The sequence below is a fragment of the Eptesicus fuscus genome, chromosome 11 (genome assembly GCF_027574615.1).
Source record: "Eptesicus fuscus isolate TK198812 chromosome 11, DD_ASM_mEF_20220401, whole genome shotgun sequence".
NCBI classification, from domain to species: domain Eukaryota; kingdom Metazoa; phylum Chordata; class Mammalia; order Chiroptera; family Vespertilionidae; genus Eptesicus; species Eptesicus fuscus.
In genome coordinates, this window is record NC_072483.1 from 57,754,094 (window position 1) to 57,774,523 (window position 20,430).

Genomic DNA, 20,430 nt, shown 5'->3' on the forward strand with positions numbered 1-20,430 from the left:
TGGGGACTGGCTGCGAAGCCCCAACCACCGGGGGTGGGGGGGGGTGGGGGGGGCGTCCTAGGCTGGAAGCCAGCCGGCACCTACACCTCACACAACAGCAGGACTCCCTTCCAGGGCTGCTGTCACTGAAGAGGGCCCGGGGACCCGGCACAAGGACAGATGTCTGCAGAGGCCTCCCCATCCCTGGAAGAGTTGCAGCCCCCCCTGGTGAGGAATCTCATGGGTCCAGCTCAGGTAGCCCTGGATGTCACATGCTTTTTGGCCAATTCAGGAGGAAACACACAGAGTGCTAAGTTGTTCTCGATGACAGCTGCCCACATGACAGGCACCTGCGAGGCGGGGTCCCACCACTTGGGGACCAGTTCAACACGGCTTCCTTCAGGTGTGCACCTCGGGGGCCTCCACTCAGTGCAGGGGAACAGAGAGAAGGTTCCTGGCTTCTCCCTCTCCATGGCCCCCAGGGCCCACACAATCCACAGCCCATTATTTTAACCACTCTCTTCCCCAAATGTCACATTCCCTGGACCCTTTGCCCTTCCTCATGTGCTCACATGCAGAGCCACCTTGCCCTGACTGCCTTGACCAGGACATGGCCCACGCTGCTGGCCAGGGCCACAAGGGTGGAAGTGGCCACAAGGCCAGGGGTGCCAATGCCTCTGGCCATCGCCTTGGCCTTGAACCATGAGCTCTCTACCCTACCTTTTTGCACCTGCCCCACTCCTATCCCTGGGGATTACCTCCACTTTCTACCCTAAATCCACCCTATCCCTTCCCTCCCCTGGCATTGACACTCCAGGACCCACTCAAACATCAGCCCGACTCCCTTGATCCCAGACAAAACCCTTCCTGTGCATTAGACCTCCTCCCCGTTACTGGGCTGAGGGCTCCTCCAGGGCCTGCCCCTTTCTGCCACATCCCCGGGACCCAGCCCAACACTCGGAGCCCATAGGTGCCAGGTACTGTTACAAAGGTCCCAAGAGATTCCCCAAAAGTGACAGGGGGACCTCAAGACGAGATTTCTCTAGGGAAGCCAGCTCACCATCGTTCCCTCAGCAGGCCTGGGATGGGAGGGCTGTGTGGGCAGAGAGCCCAGTCCTGCTCCGCCCACAGGCTTCCCAGCCCAGAGAGAAGTTTGCAAACCCAGGCCCACCAGCACCCAGCCCTCTGCTTGGGGCGGTGCCCACCTTGTGTTTCGGCTCCTCCTCATCGTCCATCCTGGTTCCGCCAGCGTCGCTAAGGACAGGGCTCAGGAGTGGGGACGAGCCCCGCTCAGCTGGGCCCAGCGTCACCTGAAACACAGGGCTCAGGCTCAGTGGGCTCTTCCGGGTGGAGGGAGAAGGCTGAGGGCTGTCCTTGGGAAGGCCTGGAATTGAACAGGGCGGGGGATGGAGTGAGAAATGAGAAAGGGCCAGGATGCGGCCAGACACCACATTTCTTACCAGGCGTTAGCCGACACTAGCCTTACACTGCTGCTCGGCACTTCCTGGAAACTGTGTAAGTAAAGACGCTACCACATGCAGTTCTCAACGTGACATAAAGTGAACATGAGAAAAAGGTCGATGGCTGACCAATCTGACTTCACAGACGCCAACCACCGGCGCCGGGACCCCGGGAGCTGGGCAGTTCCAGGGCTTCTCTTTGCTCTAGAGATAAAAGCTGCAGCACAAGCATGGGAAGCAGGACAGACAGGGAGGAGCACCCTCTGTGTACGAGTTAGAGACATATCGAACGGATGATAACATATCTGAAGAAATGTCTATTTTAAGGCCAAACTCATTAATCATTCATTTAAAAAACTGATCATAAAAAATTACAGCTCATTATATTGTTTTCTACTTAATTGAATTTTCCATTAACAAAGATTTTATTTTGGTTTTCTAGAATTATACCACAAAAGTAATTGTAAAATTTCCCCCCTTTTTAAAACAATGTTTGCTTTTGACTAGACAGAAACCAAAATTTTGGCCTAGTTCTAAAAAGGCTAATGAGGTATATTCTATCCTACACTTTGTAATAAAGAAATTCTCTTATCCATTATTTTTAAAAAATTCTTAAAGGTTTATTTCTAATGTCCCCTCCTCCCGTGGGAAAACAATTACTATTAAATGCCGAATTTTAAAGATCCCATTAAAGCAGAGTTTTAACAAAAAATGTAACTGCTGTTTAAAAGCTCCTTAAGATAGACATTTACCTTAAGTTTCCAAATGTATAGAGTTTTAACACTCAAACTACCATTATTTCTAACTATGATTAAGTCCGCTTACAAAATGCTGGGGTAGAAATAACTCAATTCGAGCCTGTGGCGGTTGCTCACTCCCTACACAATGGCTTAAAGCCAGATCCTCCAACACTGAAGACTTCAGATGCAGTCACCTATAGTGACCAGCTTATAAAACCAAAGTTTGGTTTATTTATCCCAAAGCATGGAAGTGTGTAGGCAGGTGTAGAGGTTTTGTGAACACCCGACACACCTGTTTCCTGCTCCCTGGACAGTCATAAGCAACTGAACTAGAGTTAGTTAGCCGTCCCAGGCAGCTGAGGGTTGGCCAGGGCCCTATTTTCACATTGACAAATCTGGACCCTGGATGCCACCGAGGTGCTTCCAGAGATGAATTAGCAAAGCCAAGACGGCAGTTACCTCTGGAATTTCTCACAACTGACAGAGTTAAAACACGACGAGACACTCACTCACATTAGAAAACCTGGACAAAATAAGATATGTAATTAACAACCAGTTTATTAGAATTTGCTTTTATTACACATTTAAAATATGCTAAGCCACCTTAAAATAACATAAAATTCCTATACCCCTTCTCCCACACCAGGCCGGGTAGACTCTGTAAGTTCTGAAGGGCCCAAACCCGAATGAAGGGCTCCCGGATAGTCCCCAGCACAGTTACTTTTCACACGGAGAAGAGGCCTGTGTCCAAAGATGAGCTACTTAGGATTTGCACTCCAAAATCCTTTTGTCCCTAATAAGACCAACATTGCATTACTGAGATACCTTCACACATTGAAATTTTAGAAAAAGTCTAGAAGTGACTAATAACTCATCTATTTACTCTTCACAATTGTATTGTTCAAGGTGTGAGAGCCAAAATGTTTTATGCTCACTGGCTGTGAAAGGAAGTACAAGGTCATTGTTTACTCTCCCGTCTATCAGCACCGCACACAGCACCTCCCTTGGAGATGGGCAGTCCCATAGCAAATTACTAGTTGGCAATTCACCAAAAAGTTGCTGCAAAACTTGACCTCACTTTTCAATAGCAGAAGGAGAAAGCTGAGGAGATGGGGTGACCAGCTCTCCGCTCTGTTGGCCAGTGTGGGCTAGTAAAGCTGTCAGATTAGAGATGCAGCCCAGGAAACAGCCCCTCTGTGAAGAACTCGTAAAAGAGAGGGAACCCTTTCAGGACGGACTGCTCATTTGGAAGGTTAAAAGTCATCATTTGATGTTAGCATTGTAGATACTTATTATTTCACAAAAATTGTCAACTCACAATTTAGTGAACAGATTAAAAAGTATCACAAACTGCCATTGAATACTTGTTTTTATTAAATCTGTCAGCGACAGCACAATGTTTTAAGTCATACCTCCTTCCAATTATGTAAACACAGATCCTACACGATAAAGTCAACAAATCTGTGGGAAGATATCTTTTCAAGCAAAAGACTCATCTACACCCAGGTTGTCTGAGTGTACATCATGTGCCCATGCCCTATCCTATGTGGCCAATCTTTCTACTGTGTGTGTCGCTAACACACACTCCACACCAAGAAACAAGCGTGGACCACGGCGCGGCAGGCGTCTCTCCAGAAGTGATGCTGGGTAGCCCCAGCCTGCTGGGATGATGTGAGGGGTGTAAGAGGAGCACTCCCCTGCCTCGGAATATCCTGCCCACGTTCACAATGCACAGGAGGCAGATGCCTTCAGAACTTTAGGTATCACAGAATATGTTTAGCCTTAACTGACATGGTGAAGAATTACCCTGAGATTTTTGTTAAAACCGACCCGTGTCCAAGGTCCTCTGCGGAACAACAGGCAGGAAGAGTGGATGCTGTTCTGCGTTACAAGAGTCCCTACGACAGCATCCACTGAGACACAGAGCGTGCTTCCAGACCACTATGGTATCAAGGAATGGTAGACAAAGAATTTTTGGAAATTCTTCAGTTTTCAAAATCTGGTTACTTGAAAGTGACTGACACGGCGGTAGTTGTTTCACTGAGCTTCGAGTTTCTGCTGGAGTGGATCAGACTGTCTACTGTGTTCACAGACAGGCTCCGTTCTCAAGGCTGCAAGTTACAAAAAATGCTTAAATTTAAAACTATTTCAAACTTGGCAGTGAGTACGTCTGGCAGTTGGTTTTCTTTGCTTTGTGGCATTCGTTATTTCCAAAAATTTCAAAATATTTATAATTTTTGAAATGTCACTTGAAAAAGCACAGTATTATACGTTGTGCTTACCTTCATTTTCTTCACCTAACTAGGTGATGAAAGACAAATATCACGATTAGAGGAAAGTTAACATTACTTTTTATTTCATACCTTTAAATCCTCTTCATCAAATCTCTATAATAAATAATCTTGAACATTTTTGCCTACTAGTAGAGAAAGAATCAGCTCCAGTTTGGAAGACTCAAGGTTAAGTTTGAAGGTTAACGTGACAGTAGGAGGCATAAGATCTAGAAATTCCTTCTTTCGCTTGAACAATGGCTCAGTAATCCCATGAGTAGGGATGGCTGACTTGTCCGAAGAATCCAGGTGAATGTGAGCTTGCAGCTGAGTTAGCAGAACACTATCTCTGGCTCCATTTTTGGACTAGAATGTCATGAGTCACTTTACACAAAATTTGGCTTAAAAAAAGTAAGTGGGCAGTAGAAAAATGGCCCAATTATCAGTTCATCTTGTGCTGTGTTCCCGCAAAGGTCACCTCCCTGCTCTTCTTCTTCATCTACAAAACAGCAGGTGAGAACCTGACAGATGGTCTGTCCTCTCCATGGGGCCGAGAAGCCTACACGAGGAAGGTTGGAGTGGGTGCCTGGCCCACGACACACGTGGTGACCTGAAGTTCAGAGGGTGACATCAACACGTGCAGTGCTCCCAAGAAGCATTTTTTAGTTTTTTTTTCTTTTGTTTGTTCTAAATAATCAAGACTCTTTCCTTGTTGAGAAAAACAGGCGCATTAACCGATAACATAGTGACACTGTGGGTCATTTGTCCGGCTTGGTGCCTGCTGGGCGTGGGGTCTCCACTGTGCGTGCACACACGTGGGTGTCCCAGGGAGCTCTGTCTTTGTTCTAATAAACGACACCTTTTGTCTCAAACTTTGAGAAGCTGTGACTACAGATTCTCTAAACTACTGGATCAATGACAGCAAGGTCCCCAAAGCAAACTATTCAATAAATGAAAATGTCTGTCGGTGACTTTCATTAGAAAAGAAATGTAATCTGAAATAACATACTTCAAATATAAAGGCCATACAGTGGTACTCTCCTAACAGCCAACCTACAGAGCCAATAGAGAAATGCTTTTGAGCAGTTTCTTAAAATCTGGATTTGTCACAGAGGTGTCTCTCTGAGGATCCACTCGCTTCCATCACCACTTCATTCCCAAACTGGGGCACTGGGCAGTGGTGGCCTCGGTCAGGGAGCAGGGCCGGCCTGACGTGGGAGGGAACTGACGCTTGCTTGGTGACCCATCACCCTCTTCTCTCAGTGGGGAGTGACTGCCCCCTCAGGGTCTCGGGGAGTTTGTGCAGACAGGGTCTTTTCTAGAAGGCCACTGGCATGTGCCAGGCACCTTAAAAGCCAGGGAGGAGACCACCCCCAACTCCCGTGCAGCACAGAACAGCCCAGAGGGAGCAAATGCTGCTGCCCAGGAGGCGGGGGGTAGGGTATCACCAATCCCATGACCCAGGTGTGGCCGGAGCGCAGGGACGGCTCTGGGGAGGCAGCAGAAAGCATTTTAGCCAAATGGGAAACAAGTTCAGAGCTGGAGTAAAGACTGTCCAGAATCTGAGCTGAGGCTACACCATGGGCCAGGGATTTTACAGGGTGGGTTCTAGCCAACTGGGTGGGAAAGGCAATAATGTTCTCTTTTTCAGAATTAAGAAGCCAACAGCACGTGTTCTGTGCACAGGACCAGCCCAGGGACCACATGGTTCAACCCAAGGCTGCAAACAGTGCTGCCCTCAGCCAGAGCCTCAAGCTTAGAGCAGGCGACTGCCATCCACCTGAGCACCCGACCACGCAGCTGGGCTGGCCGACAGAAAGCACTGAAAGTTGGCTAAGGCTGAGAAAAGCAAGCCCTCTCCTTGCCCCCACTGGCCTTCAGGGGATGTTGTCCACATCTGAAACAGACAATGCCTGTTTGCTGCTCAGAAGCCTATAAAGTGAAGAGCCATTTCAGGGATTCATTTAACATAAGAAATAATCTTTAATTATGTAAATCAAAACTATAACCAAGTAGAGGGAAAGAAAGCTAAAAAGCCCATTTAAAAATTCATAGTAAATATGTCCTTATTTTATTGAATAAACAATTAAAAAATTCTGAATTAGTACATATCTGCACATTTATAAATGGCAATTTCAATGGAAAACAAGCTTTACAAGTACCACAAACCAGGCAACATAATGTTTCTTTAAAGAATGAACAAGTTCAAATGCATAATGAAACGCCAGTTCCTTCTCTCTCCATTTTCTAGAGGAATGTAGATGCTTTCATGCAAAAAAACAGCACCTGGGAACACTTAAGGCATAGCTACTGTGTGACGAGAGGGGCCAACAGTGGCCACCACAGCAAGCTGTGACAAGCTTTGTACCTTCAGGACAAGGGCCAAACAAAACCCCGACACAGTAAGACTCCATGGCTTTGGGAACAGATACTAAAGTCCTCAATTTTAAGTGCCTGAGAAAACACTAACATTTCGTCTATGAAGTAATTGTTCTAGTAGCAATTTAAGTTCCATGAAAGAGGAGGGAATAACCGTACCGTGAAGACATAGGACTTGGCATCACATGTCACCTACACATAACACATAGGGGAATGGTTCATGTGCTGTGTGTGTACAGCGCAAGGTTGTCACTGTGGCACGGGACATTTTCCGTCACCCGCTGGGCAGCAGGAGCCGCGAGCCTGCACTGGGAGCAGAAGGTTCCTGCCCACCAAAGCCATTCAAAAGGCCTTTGCAAGATGACAATGACGGGTGTGACATAACCAACAGGCTTAAAAGTCTTTCATATTAAACTTCTTTGGTGTGCTCTTTTTACTGCCCATCTCTCTGTCATTACTATTTTTTCAATGTGTGTTCAGTGGAAAAGGGGACCCTAAGCTGATTCTGTACTTAAAGAGGAAAAAGAGCTGCTCCCACTGCACATCATACTGTCCCATGCATCACTCTTCCTAACACGGAGCTATGCTGCTGTTAGCCTTTAACATTCACAGATTGGTAGAATACCTGGATTTGGAAGCTTGAATACAAAAATAGATTTGGTAACTAATAAAAATAAATATTCTACCTAAAGCAGGGTGTATTAGAGGTGGACTCCGTAGGGACAACAGGCACAGTCTGCTGGGGGCCTGGCAGCGTGGGGACGGCACAGGCCTGCGGTCAGCTGTCCGGACCAGCACACATGGCCCTCCTGTCAGGTGTAAGGCCCTGGGTCGAGTAAAGGATATCAACAGATGAAAAGGGAAAACTGAACAATTATCCTGTCATCCAGGTAAAGGGGTCCACCCTCCCCAGGTGGTGTCACTGCATAACATAAGGGCTTCTCATGATCAGTAGCCATCAGCAAGCTTGGCCTCGTGGCCCTCACTCTGGGCTGTTCTGGATGTCTTGAGTATCTGCTAAAATCACCTCTCACTAAGGTCAAATACAACAAGGTCACTGATTACACGACCTGCCATGAGTGGAAAACTACAATGTGAGCAGGAAATGTGGTCCTTTTTAAAGAAGTTCCTCTGGGTCGGGCGGGGCAGGGGAGGGATGTTTACAAACCCTCAAAAATGAAAGGAGGAGCTATGAGCAGTAACCAAAGAAAGCCACAAGTGATTTTAAAGTAAATTATTTCATTATAAAGGAAAAGCTGTAAACTCAAAAATATTTTGAACACGCTGGAAAGTAAAATTTAATAATTTCTGCCAAAAATCTAAACTTGGACCTGAAAATGACGCCTTCACCAGCAATGTCCACAGAGCATCTTTCCTGTGCTGTGGGCCCCCCAGGCCGGTGGGAGGGAGGGCAATGGTCGATGAGCTCCAGATCCAGCCCAAGGTGAGCGGCCCGAGGGGCGGGCCAGCTGTGGGCATGAGGAAGGACCACTTCTTCCACAAGCCACTGGCACAAAAGAGGGGTCTTCTACTGACAGGGGAGCTAAGAGCTACCAGCCACATGTGGCAAGCACTCGAACAAATCAAATAGCAACAAGTGCTTTAGACCAGTGGGCAAACCAAGCCTGTGCGCAGTGTTAGATGATGCCGAGGGCTCTCTGGTCTGTGTGACTGTTCGTGTGGGGTACGTAAGACAGCATCCTTATGTCTCAGACATGTGCAGAAATTCAGAGGGAGGTTGCCAGCATGCAAGAGACCCACTTCAAGTACTGCAGCCTCGAAACAGGAGAAAAGGGGGGTGTGGTCAAGCTTTAGGAACATTGAGTGGTGGGGGACGGGTTTATTCGTTCCTTATACTACCATTCTTGTTTCTGTAAATTTTGAAAACTTCATAAACAAAGAGCTAAAAAATAATCTCTAGAAAATAAAGTTTCATTGAAGAAACCAAACCAAATCCTTTTATGGGAAGGCCTGGGCAGAAGTCTACACAACATGTCTTCAGAATCTCAAGAGCATGACCCACCACCTGCAGCCTGGCTGCACTCATGAGTGGCCACCAGGCCTGCCGTAGGGCTGGCTCAAACCCATGTCTGACCTGCTACTCAGGCACTAGGGTGGGTGCCCTAAAAAAAAAAAAAAGGAGAGAAACATCGATCAGCTGCCTCCCGCATGCACACCGGCCAGTGATCGAACCTATAACCCAGGTTGACATGTCTAAACAAGGGCTCTACCAGGAGCTCAAAGATGCGATGATCTTCCCTGGTTAAGCTTCTAGAAAGGACAGGGAACTATTTAACAAACGGTTGAACCTACAGGATATGGGACCTTGGGTGAAGTTGACTAAGAAATAGACCAACCATGCCTTTACTGCTTACTCCAACATGTTGAATGCTGAGTTACAAAGAAGGGAACATCTGAGCTGATCTCCTTGGCTCAGATAGGTGACATAAGGGGGCACATCTGGCCTCTGCACCTTACTTAGTGACTTTAGGCTTAGCAAGAGGAGCTGGTGGCTATCAGCTAAGCAAGGTGGGAGCTATCGGGCACCCGCTTCCAGCTCGGATAAGGCTGTGTGACTGACGCCATTTGCAGATGGAACATTTGGAGCAAATGATACCCACTGTGTACAGGGCCTGCTATTCTCTAGAGACTGCCAACTGGAGGAACCACCAGGAGACTCAAATGCCAGTCTGATGCCTTCTACAGAGAGAGGCATTCTCAGCAGGACACCTATGCTGGATCGGTACAGCCCATCTAAGGCACGTGCTGGAAGGGCAGAGTGCCTGTGTGCTGGCCTATGGGCCACAGTGGTAAGGAAGGCACACACAACCCTGGGCAGCCCAGAACAACCTGGATGATTCCTCTGCTCTCATGGAATTCCTACAGCTCACACAGGAAGAGGGTGCCGGCCACTTAGAGACCTACCAGGAAAAGGTGTTAGATCTCTTGAACCCTGTCTCTGGAGACCTGGTGATCCGAGAAGACTGTTAAGGAAACATACTTATTTCGGGCCTCATAATGAAGCTCATCACTAGTTTTGCTGATTTTGAGCAGCACTTCCTGCCAGCGCTCCTCCCATAGTCATGTTGTGTTCCTGGTTAAGGTGGATCAGCGAGAATGCTTGGCCCCATTTCCCCAGTGGGAGGGGAAACTACCTGATTGAATTGGCTGGTTCAGAGGACAACCAGTGCAGAGGCAACAAGGGCCTGAGGTTGAAGGAGAGCAGAACCATCAACTCCTCCCTCTTTGTAGTGGGCAAGATAGTGGATATGCTGAACCAGGGCCTCCCTCTTGTGCCTTACCAGGACAGCAAGCTCACTCTCTTATGGCATCCTCATTGCCAACACTGCCCCCGAGAGATGCTTCTACCTAGATATAGCCTCTGCACTCAACTCTGCTGCCAGGTCCAAGGAGGTGATCAACCGACCTTTTACCAATGAGAGCCTATAGCTTCCTCTCTCGGCACCTGTTAAACTGTTTCAGAAAGAACTGGTAGGCCCTTCAGAGGAAAGAGAGCCCAAGGCCCTGAGGAAGAAGAGATTGGGAATCCTGAGCCCCCGGTATATCCAGCCTCTGTTCCCCAGAAATTCAGCGCCTACAGAAGCTAAGTAGCATGGACTGGCCATGCTGTAGTGCCTCCTGAGCTTGGGCCGTCTGCTGGGCTGCCAGGGGACCCAGGGGACCCTGCTGCTGAGCACCCCAAAGCGAGAGCAAATGGTGATCATGGAGACAGTGGAGGATTTGGCAGCCCTAGCCGGTTTGGTTCAGTGGATAGAGTGTCGGCCTGTAGACTGAAGGGTCCCAGGTTTGATTACGGTCAAGGGCACATGCCTGGGTTGTGGGCTCAATCCTCAGTAAGGGGCATGCAAGAAGCAGCCGATCAAAGATTCTCTCTCATCATTGATGTTTCTCTCTCTCCCTCTCCCTTCCTCTCTGAAATCAATAAAAATACATTAATTCAAAAAAAAAAAAAAAAAAAGAGAGAAGGATTTGGCAATTGAAAGGCTTAATTAAGATGAAAACAAAAAAAAACAAAACTGGAAGCCAAGGTGTGGGCCCAGGAAACTGTGGACCCAAAAGAGAAAGAGAATTGCTCTCCCACAATGCTCTGACCCCTTTGCCCGCTGCACAGTCACAATGGCTAAGCCCCTCAAAGGCTGTGGTGACTCCCCTACAACAGATTCAGGAGCAGGCAGCATCCCCAAATGCCAACGTCCATATCCTGAAGAAGAAAAGCCACAAGAGAAAGTTGTAGTGCCAGATGCCAGAAAGAAAAGGCTGAGGACCCTGGGAGCTACAGATCAGCCCGGAACTACTAGCCCATGGGTACCAAAAAATACTGGATATGCTGAATGATGGCCAGCCTGGGATCTGCACTGCCTGCAATGCATTGGCCAAAAGAAGGCCCAGCTCATCGTGGTCTGGAGGGAGCTCCATGGCCCCTTCAGCCAGATGGAGGACTTGGAATGTGTGAAGGCCAGGTCAGGCAAACAGCTGCAATCTTTCCTGAAGGTGAATATTTGGGTCTCGCTGGCCCCGCCTGACTGCCAGCTCTTTTTTCCCCTTGGCATTTTCCCCACCCTTTTCAGTCCTTGTATAACCACTTCTTGTATAAATAGTTCAACTCCATTAAAAAAAAAGAAAAATAGGGCAACTTGCTAGTTAAAAGCATCATTGGGCAATAGCAGGTGGAGGACTGGGCAGCCCTCATAGGACTGAGACCCAGGAAAAATCATTCTAGATGTATATGCTCATTGTCTTCACCACACAAGTCCAAGCTTTGCTTTCTGAGTGACACAAAGAGGAAAAATGTCCTGATTAGGCTACTCTAATGAGCAATTCTCACATCGCCTTTCTCATCAGAGTCGCACAATGTCTTCTCGGAGGTCAGCCAGCCCCCGCGGAATCGACCTTGTGCCCTGAGGTGGATCTGGAGCTGAAGGGAATGGGCAGAAGCCGCACACCCGAGACACTAGTCCAGAGACCAGGACGAGAGTTAGACTGCGGTGTAGCTTTAAGACAGCTACAAAAACCAGGAGATTTCTCAATACATTGAGCTAAAACTCCACCAGTATTGGACCAGCACTGATAAGAAGAGAAAGAGTGAGCCTCTCAAGAGGCCCAGGGCAGCTCTGAGTCCCTGAGAGCACGTGCTGTCACACAGCAAACCCACCCAGGCACAGAGTTACAGTCTCACACAGGAGGAGAGGCCGTAGGCTTAATGTCACCACAGGACTTGGAAGCAAATAAACCTTTAAACATGGTATTGCTCTCCTAGGTAAGAGCAGGAAGGATAAACAACAAAAACCAAAGCCTAATTCGTGGACTTGACAGATTGAACAGTATGTGCCCAGGGCTGGAGTGCAGTCACCTGAGGTCCTGGCTGCATTGAAAGGGTTTCCTCCTGACATCCACAGAGGATGCGTATAGTGCGGGCCGTGAGCATCTGCCCACCTTCCACAGTGGTGTAGATGGACACTAGGGGCCTGTACGGCCACCTCACCCTGCCTTTCCCACTGCCTGGGGACAAGCCCATTTCCACGATGGGGGCTATGAGAGACGGCTAGTGACTGTATTATACAGCCCTGACCAACAAGAAACAACACTCCTAAGGGAAGCGGGAGCCCCTCGATGTTCAGGGGGTCCTGGGATGTTTATTTGTTTTAGCGAATAACCCACTCTATTAGTCCAAAGGAAACAGTTCTTGGATGCGAGCTTACACTACAACCCTCAAGCCGACCGGTGTGTCTGGTTCTGTTTTTCTGCAACCAAATACCTGTTATACTCCCAATTTAACTAAACAGAAAGAGAGTTCAATTGCATTTTAAACCAATGCCTCTCCAAGCCAACTATCTAAACATAGCACTCTTTCTGGGTCTCAAGTCATTAATGGGACAATGCCTTTGGCACTGAGACACCAGGATTTGGCTCACTCAGGACTTCGTGCAGTAGCTGGACAAACCAGGTAAAACCTCCATCCCAATGACCCATCTTACAAAGCAGCCTCAAAAGGCAGACTACACACATTCTATTAAAGATCAACACGAGTCAGACTGTGTGACATTGAAAGTGGACAGCATCAGCTTTCAGCTGAATCAAAAAACAGCCAGAAAAATACAGCTGCCAGACTAATTCACCAGCTCCCAGGGGGACTAGCTGCAAACACTTATCTATTTTAAACTTGATGCATAGTTTTAAACATCACTCCAAGTGAAAGTTTTAATTCTGTGACATTCAAAACAGAATACTGGACCAGAGAATTGGGAGAAGAAAGAACCCCTAGCCATGGAGACAAGCCAACAGTCTGAGCTCACTGCACGAGCAGGTGCAGGGCAGCCTGTGAAGGCTGGAGTGGTCAACACGGGCTTTGATTTACCTGCTCTCCTGGACTCACATTCTTTAAATTATTCTGCAAATCGAAAATGACTCTCTCTCCACTCGTCTGTGCAAAAGAGTTGCCAAAAAATAGGCTCACGTCCAGGGGGGACTCGGCCTCGGAGCCCCAGGAGTCTGTGTCTGTGCTGCTAGAGTCCTCAGCCGTCGTGGGCGGGTAACTGAGCTGCTCTAACTGGTCGAGGATGTCGGAGAACTGAAAGGCCGAGCTGGCCTCAGAGCGCACAGAGCAGGCGGGGAAGTTGGCCATAGAGCTGGCCTCGGACTGGTTGGTGGAGCTGGGTGTGTGCACGGACAGGCCGAGCAGCGGGAGGTGGCTGAGGGAGCTGCTCTGGGAGGGGCTCAGCAGGCTCTGCATCAGGCTGGCCTGGGCCTTCACCTCCAACAGCTCTGACGTGTCTGAGGGGTGCACGCTGCCAAAACCACTCTCTCCCCCAAACTCAAAGCCATGCTCTACGCTCATGGGCGCTGCCTCAGTGGAGTACCTGTCTGGGCTGAACTGGGAAGAGCCTGGGTGACCACACAAAGGGGTCTGCAGGGCCACACTGCCATATGGGCAAGAAAATGCCTCAGAGCCTCCAGCAAAGAAAGAGATGTCTGCTGGGTCATCATCTATGAACTCCTCAGACACCTGCAGCTGGGTGTTTGTCAATGTGAAAACAGGGCTCCCCCCAATGCCCTGCCGACCACATGGGTGCTCCCCCAAGGAGGGGAATGAACCCATGGTCAAGTCTCCCTTGCTGTGGTCATTTTTACCAGCAGCTCTGCACTCCCTGCTGCCCCCCCCTGCACCCAGGGCTAAGGCACTGTGACTCTGCCCCCCAGGACTGCTGGGGCTGCAACTCCTCACAACACGACAAACCCCAACACCTTGACAAGGCTGGAGCGCAGGGGGCCCTGGGGGCTGGGCCTGTCTCATGTCGGCTCCTTCCATGGCTTCGCAGCCCCTCTCTGCAGCCGGCCTCTTGGTGTGGGGAGCCTGGGGCTCCGTCAGGGAGATGATGCTGTCCTTGATATTGGGCCGGCCAGGAAGGGCAACTGGGGAGGTAGGGACTGAATAGAAGGAGGCATGTGTTGATGGGGATGCAGAAGTCCTCATGCCCTCAGTGAAGGAGATGCTCTGGGGATCAAAATTAAGAAAAGAAAAATAGGAACATAATTTTATAAATCACCATTAGAAAGTTGCAAAACAAACTGGGCCCAAATTAGTAAGTCCACACATTTCTATCACAACTTCAACAAAGAAGGGCAGTGGGTCAGACTTTCTTTTTTACCCAAGACTTGTCATGCAGACAGGTGTCCAAAAGGACCAGGATCATGTGTGTACAACCCTTTATCCTGCCATGTTTTCCTCTACGGAAGTAAATGTTCACAACACAGAAAACTCCCATCCCCGAAAATAAAGACTGAGAGAACTGAAAAAATTGGCCTCGGAATCCTATCACTTGGAGATGACACACAGATGATATGGTGAGGTTTGCTCCCCAGCCTTTTGTCTCCATGCGTCTAATTGTCTTTTTTAATCAAATGAGGGTCATGTGACATGGGCTTCTTTGTGATCTGCTAGTTTTATTTAGTGACATGTTTTGAATGTGTCCCTGGTCACACTATTCTTCTAGAACAAGACTTTTAATGGGACACAAGTAACACTGTGACACCTGTCTCCAAGAATGAAGCCTTCTCTTCACTTAGGACTCCTTTCTGCAGACAGAGTCCCAGGACTGGAATTGCTGTGTAAACGATACAACTAGTTTTAAGACTCTTGTTACAACATTGCCAGATTATTTCCCAAGAGTGCAGGGGATTGACATGGTGTCCATTTTAACCAGAAGGACTCACCTGCTTTGGCAATTCTGTAGTCAGAGCGCGGCCCGACATCCGCGTCCTGCTGTGTCTTCTGCAAACAGAGAACAAGCTGTGAGCCGCCCTCTGGATTCCTGTTTGACCGTGCTTTGCCCACAAGGAAGAGCTCACACAGAAATGTGGCTAAGACTCTGATTATATGCCAAAAGGCATCTAACTGGAAATGGGCAGGAGAACAGAAAACAAGAACAGGAAATAAAAAATAGATGTCTCGGAGAGGCAAAACTGTCCTCCCACACTGAAGGAACAAGGTGAATGTTCAGATTCAAAGTTTATTATACTATGTAAAAACATGTGTAAGCTAAGCTATGCAGACTAGAAACTAAAAGTAATATCCGTATCTGTATACAATAACTGTATATAGATATTACAAATAAACAACTCAAGTTTCAAAATACATGTTTATGTATCTGAAATGACTTTTATTCAAATAAAGGTTAAAATACTTAAAATATTAATTTTAAAAGCATACACTTTACATCCTCAAGACCACAGAGCTTACCTTTCATATGAAGTTCTCGTCATCACACCGTCTTTGACATAATCTACTAGTTGTTTCTGAGTTCTTCCACTGTGAACAAAGGTTCAGACATTAAAGAAAAGAATCAATGGTAATTTTCAGCATTAATTTTTCACAAAGGCAAGACTTGCCCATCCTTCCTCATAAATCTATATACACGTTTTAAAGTTGTGCTGTGTAATAAGCATCACCAATTTTTTTTCTTTTTTTTTAAAAAAATGTATTTTATTGATTTTTCACAGAGAGGAAGGGAGAGGGACAGAGAGCTAGAAACATCGATGAGAGAGAAACATCGACCAGCTGCCTCCTGCACACCCTCTACCAGGGATGTGCCCGCAACCAATGTACATGCCCTTGACTGGAATCGAACCTGGGACCCTTCAGTCCGCAGACCGACGCTCTATCCACTGAGCCAAACCGGTTTCGGCAGCATCACCAATTTTCTAAACAAAGTTTTTATTACATCTACTTTTTCCACTATCTTATTTGATATTAGAGGCCCGGTGCATGACATTCATACACTGGGGGGTGGGGGGGGTGGGCGTAGTCCCTCAGCCTGGCCTGTGCCCTCTTACAGTCTGGGACCTCGGGGGATGTCCACCTGCAGCGGAGGTGAGAGAGGCTCCCGCCACCGCTGCTGCGCTCTCCGCTCTCCAGCAGTGAGCCCAGAGGCAGCGCTGAGGAGCAGCGAGTCTGCATTGAGCATCTGCCCCCTGGTGGTCAGTGCACGTCATAGTGACTGGTTGTTCTGCCATTTGGTTGATTTGCATATTAGCCTTTTATTATATAGGAGGATGCTTTCTCCAGTGTGACAGTAGCTGCCTTCTGTATGTAATTCTCTGAAACGTCTTAGGACATTTTCCTGAACTAAGGATATTTCTGTTCTCAGCTCTACAAAGCAGCCCAGTCCCGCCTGGCCATGCGCTGCCCCCACCTGTATCTGAAGGAGGAGCCCCTGCTGAAGAGGACGGCCTTAGCCTTTGGCTTCGGTTGATCAAAGAGTCTAAAGAAGGTGTGATACTCCACACAGATCTTCCAGAAGTTCTTACATTCATCTCTGCTACCCAACAAGAACTCCAGTGTGTCCTGGTAAGGTCCCTAGAAACAAATACAAAGGTTCAAGTAACTAATTCAACCAGGGAGCAGTTCAGATAACAGGTTATTTCGAAGTTAAAAATTAGGAAAATGTTTTTCTGAAAATTGTACATAAAGATTTCTGGTTCCCTTTACATTTAAGAGAAGGAAAACACAACACACACACACACACACACACACACACACACACACACACACTCATATTCACTGTTTAACTATTAGAACATGTAGCCACCATAATCACCCCACTGGGAACATCCTGGAGTGTGTCCTTGTCAGATTTCCCAGAGGGACGAGGGCACCTCCTGTGACGTTAGACATGCTTGTCTGTTATTACTGAACCATTTTCAGTGGGCCCTAGGGGATGATGTCCAGGCTCACAAACATCACCATGAAGAAACTACTGCATTACCTCTCAGGGTTATTCCTGGAAATGTTATACTGAGCTCACAGAGAACGCAGTTTTAACCTTCTGATATGTATTATTAAACTACATTCCAGAAAGACTCTAATACTTTGATTCCTAGAGTAACTCTTAGGCAAGCATGTCAAACTCGAGGGCCACGTGCAGCCCACAACGAATATTTTTGCAGCCCAGCCAATATAACAGTATGTAAGAAACGTTTTAGTAAAAATTTCATAACTTTATTTTTACAATATCCTGTTATACATAATTATTAATAACAAACTACGTTCACTAATGACTACTATAATCGTGTCGCATTCATTTCCCTTACGTGCAGGCGCACCATTTCTACTAATACTAGCAGTGAATATTTTAGCAGCCAATTGCCACGTCATTAGTCTTGTACTAACTTGTTTGGTGTGTGCAACAGGAAATATTTCACTTTCGGAGAACAAGAAAAATAGATTTATTTACATGACGCTTATTAATTTGTGCAGTTATTCAGTACCTGGTAAGTTAATGTTCAAGAAAAAATACTAATTTTTATTAAAATGTTCTATTATTTTATGTTAACGGTTACTCATTTATTTTAGCCCTTTGTATTCAGCATGTCTCTATCGAAATAAACCTATGTTTCTATGAAAATTGAAGCTTTTGGTTTTTTGCAGCCCATATAAACTTAAACCTTGTTTATTTGGCCTGTGGTGTTAGCCTTTGAGTTTGACATGCTTGCTCTTAGGAATCTAAGTGCTTAGGGATGAAAAAGGCAACTTTACCAAGTGCAGCAACAGACATGGTTCTGAACTTTTAATATTATGCTATTCTAATTAATAGTTGCTGTGCTATCTTGAGCCATAATTCTCTTCTTTCCCTGTCTTTTCAGAGTAACTGCTGGAAACACTTTTTTAACCTACAGAGAAAACAAGCAGTCTTTTGCTTGCTTTTGTCTGTTTTTGGCATTCCTTGTATTTCCTTTCAACCAAGGAAGAGAGATCTGAATAATAAACAATTAGGCACCCTCTCACAGACAGCCTGTGGCTTGACCTTGACAAAAGCCCTTGATAATGAAGTGCCTGTGAATTCTCAGGGCAGCCCCTCCTCTGGACCAGCCCAGGCTCTGAATCCCCACCACCAAGCTGTGTAAACCCTCCCGGCCTCTTAAGCTTCCACCCAGCAGGTGGCTCAGCTAATCTTTCATCCTCTAACTTCCTTTGTACATTGTAAATGTAACAATTTGAACATATTTGAATAGTTTGAAGTACTGGATTTTTGCCAACTATCAGATTGTATATACACTTTTCCCATTTTTACTGTAAATCCATAGGCAATTACTTTACTTTCTGTAAATCCATAGGCAATTATTACTTTACTGATTAATAATCTCAATAGAAAGGAATATTTATTTTCTGAAAAATCAAGCTCCTTCATTTAGAGCTATTAAAAGGGTCAATTTCTGAGCCACAGATACTTGAGAAAGTGGGGAACGCCCCTCAATTAACTCTGAACATTACTCGGTTTTGCTATAGGGCTCCGATCATAGCTCACACTTTGTATCTCAACTCCATTACTTTGAGCACAAAAGGCTGTAACATCCAGTAGTCTCAGCAGCCCCAGGGCTAGTCAGACAGGCACATTCTCAGGGTCACCCAGCCCTGCAGAACCTGCTCCTCCCTCTCCCACCCTATGTTGCACTTTCACCAGAGATCTGCTGGGCAGACCAAGGGGAGCCCCGCCAGACCCCAACCCGAACGCTGTCCTTAAATTCCAGTGTGCATTATGCTGAAATGATTTATGGAGCAACTAATAACTCGCTATTCTAGCAGAATACATTCTCTGACAATTTAACAACTGCTCAAAATATAATCCTTACGTGGACCTCTGGGTGGAGTTTGATAAGGAACCTTTTCCTCTTGAAGCTGAGTTTCCGGACCCGGGACCAGTTGAAGGTGTTGATTTTGGTGGTGCACTGAAACCCAAGAGCGGACACTTAGCAATATGGACACAGACTCAGGAACTAGAGGATGTGTGAATGACATCCTTGCCAGACAGCACAGCAACGCACATGGTCTTTAACAATCACATTGGGAATGACTCTAAATTAAAATATCAATACTACCTACTAATTTATCTGTTTTCGAAAAATAACTTGATTTCTTGGATGAATCTTTATCATAACAAGTTCTTTTTTATTACTGTTAATATTAAGCATTTTAAAAATATATTTTTATTGATTTCAGAGAGGGAGGGAGAGGGAGAGCGATAGAAACCTGAATGATGAGAGTCATTGATTGGCTGCCTCCTGCACACCCCCTATTAGGGATCGAGCCCGAAACCTGGGCATGTGCCCTGACTGGGAATTGAACCGTGACCTCCTGGTTCCTAGGTCAATGCTCAACCATTGAGCCACGCTGGCTGGGCAATATTAAGCATTTTCAAAGCTCATCCCTGCAAGAAGGCTTGACGGTCAGGAAAGGGGAAGGGGTAACAGTGGAGGTCGGGCAGGGCTGCTTTTTCAGAGCCACGTTTTTCAGAAGGAAAGGGAGATCAGAGTGGGTCCTGGGTGCTGAACTGAAACTAATGACATGAGCTCTTGACACTCAGCTCACCTACTGCATGGACCTGGGTTTCTAGCTACTCTCTACTAAGAAGAGCAGGGTTCTACGGTCTTCCAGGGTGAAGCAGGCAAAGTAGAAAACGAACCTAGAATAGTTTGTTGTGTAAGAAAGTGAACAAGTGCTCAAAAAATGATGGGGACATGTCACAAGGACACAGGAACCAGCTCGAAGGGCCAAATGTGGGACATTTTAAAAATCACAATAATGATAAAAACATAGTAAGATATCAGATTATAACCCATGTCATTACAATTTGAACTTAATGCAATTATAATACAAATCCATTAAATCCACAGTAACATAAAGAAACTAAACAAATGTGGAGAAAACCCTTCTAGGAGCACAAAAAAGGGAATTTCCAGAGTTGTCATTCAGCAACCATCATAGTAATCCAATTAGGAGGTAGTGGGATGATGTCTCAAAGTATCTCTCCACAAAATACTTACTAATTACAAAGGATGAATAGTAACTTTCAGTAGAGAAGCCTGGGGACACCATCTGACCAAGCGATCAATGTTGATACCACCAGCAATGGGAGAGGTGGGCTATATCACAGACGGTACCAGGTATATCCTCATGTCTGTGATTTCCTGCCCAAGAAGGTGAGCCTCGAGCTAATCACTAGCAAGTACTGGATGAGCTCATATTATGGTTATTCTACAGCCTATAATCTTCCAAAACTTCAAGGTCAAGAGGAAGGAAGTTGGTCA

General features: G+C 46.6%; 1 protein-coding gene and 1 pseudogene across 1 annotated transcript in view; one reads left to right on the forward strand and one right to left on the reverse strand.

Moving 5' to 3' along the window:
- Positions 1-20,430, reverse strand: part of FARP2 (FERM, ARH/RhoGEF and pleckstrin domain protein 2) — a 99,478-nt gene that overhangs the window by 18,669 nt on the left and 60,379 nt on the right. The window contains exons 10-15 of the mRNA XM_028140842.2: positions 18,976-19,071; positions 16,539-16,702; positions 15,587-15,655; positions 15,061-15,118; positions 14,092-14,341; positions 1,185-1,363 (exon numbers count right to left, since the gene is read on the reverse strand). Of these exons, the coding sequence (XP_027996643.2) occupies positions 1,185-1,363; positions 14,092-14,341; positions 15,061-15,118; positions 15,587-15,655; positions 16,539-16,702; positions 18,976-19,071 (816 nt within the window). The remainder of the gene's footprint in view (positions 1-1,184; positions 1,364-14,091; positions 14,342-15,060; positions 15,119-15,586; positions 15,656-16,538; positions 16,703-18,975; positions 19,072-20,430) is intronic.
- On the forward strand, positions 8,575-11,768 carry LOC103283425 (kinesin-like protein KIF22; annotated as a pseudogene).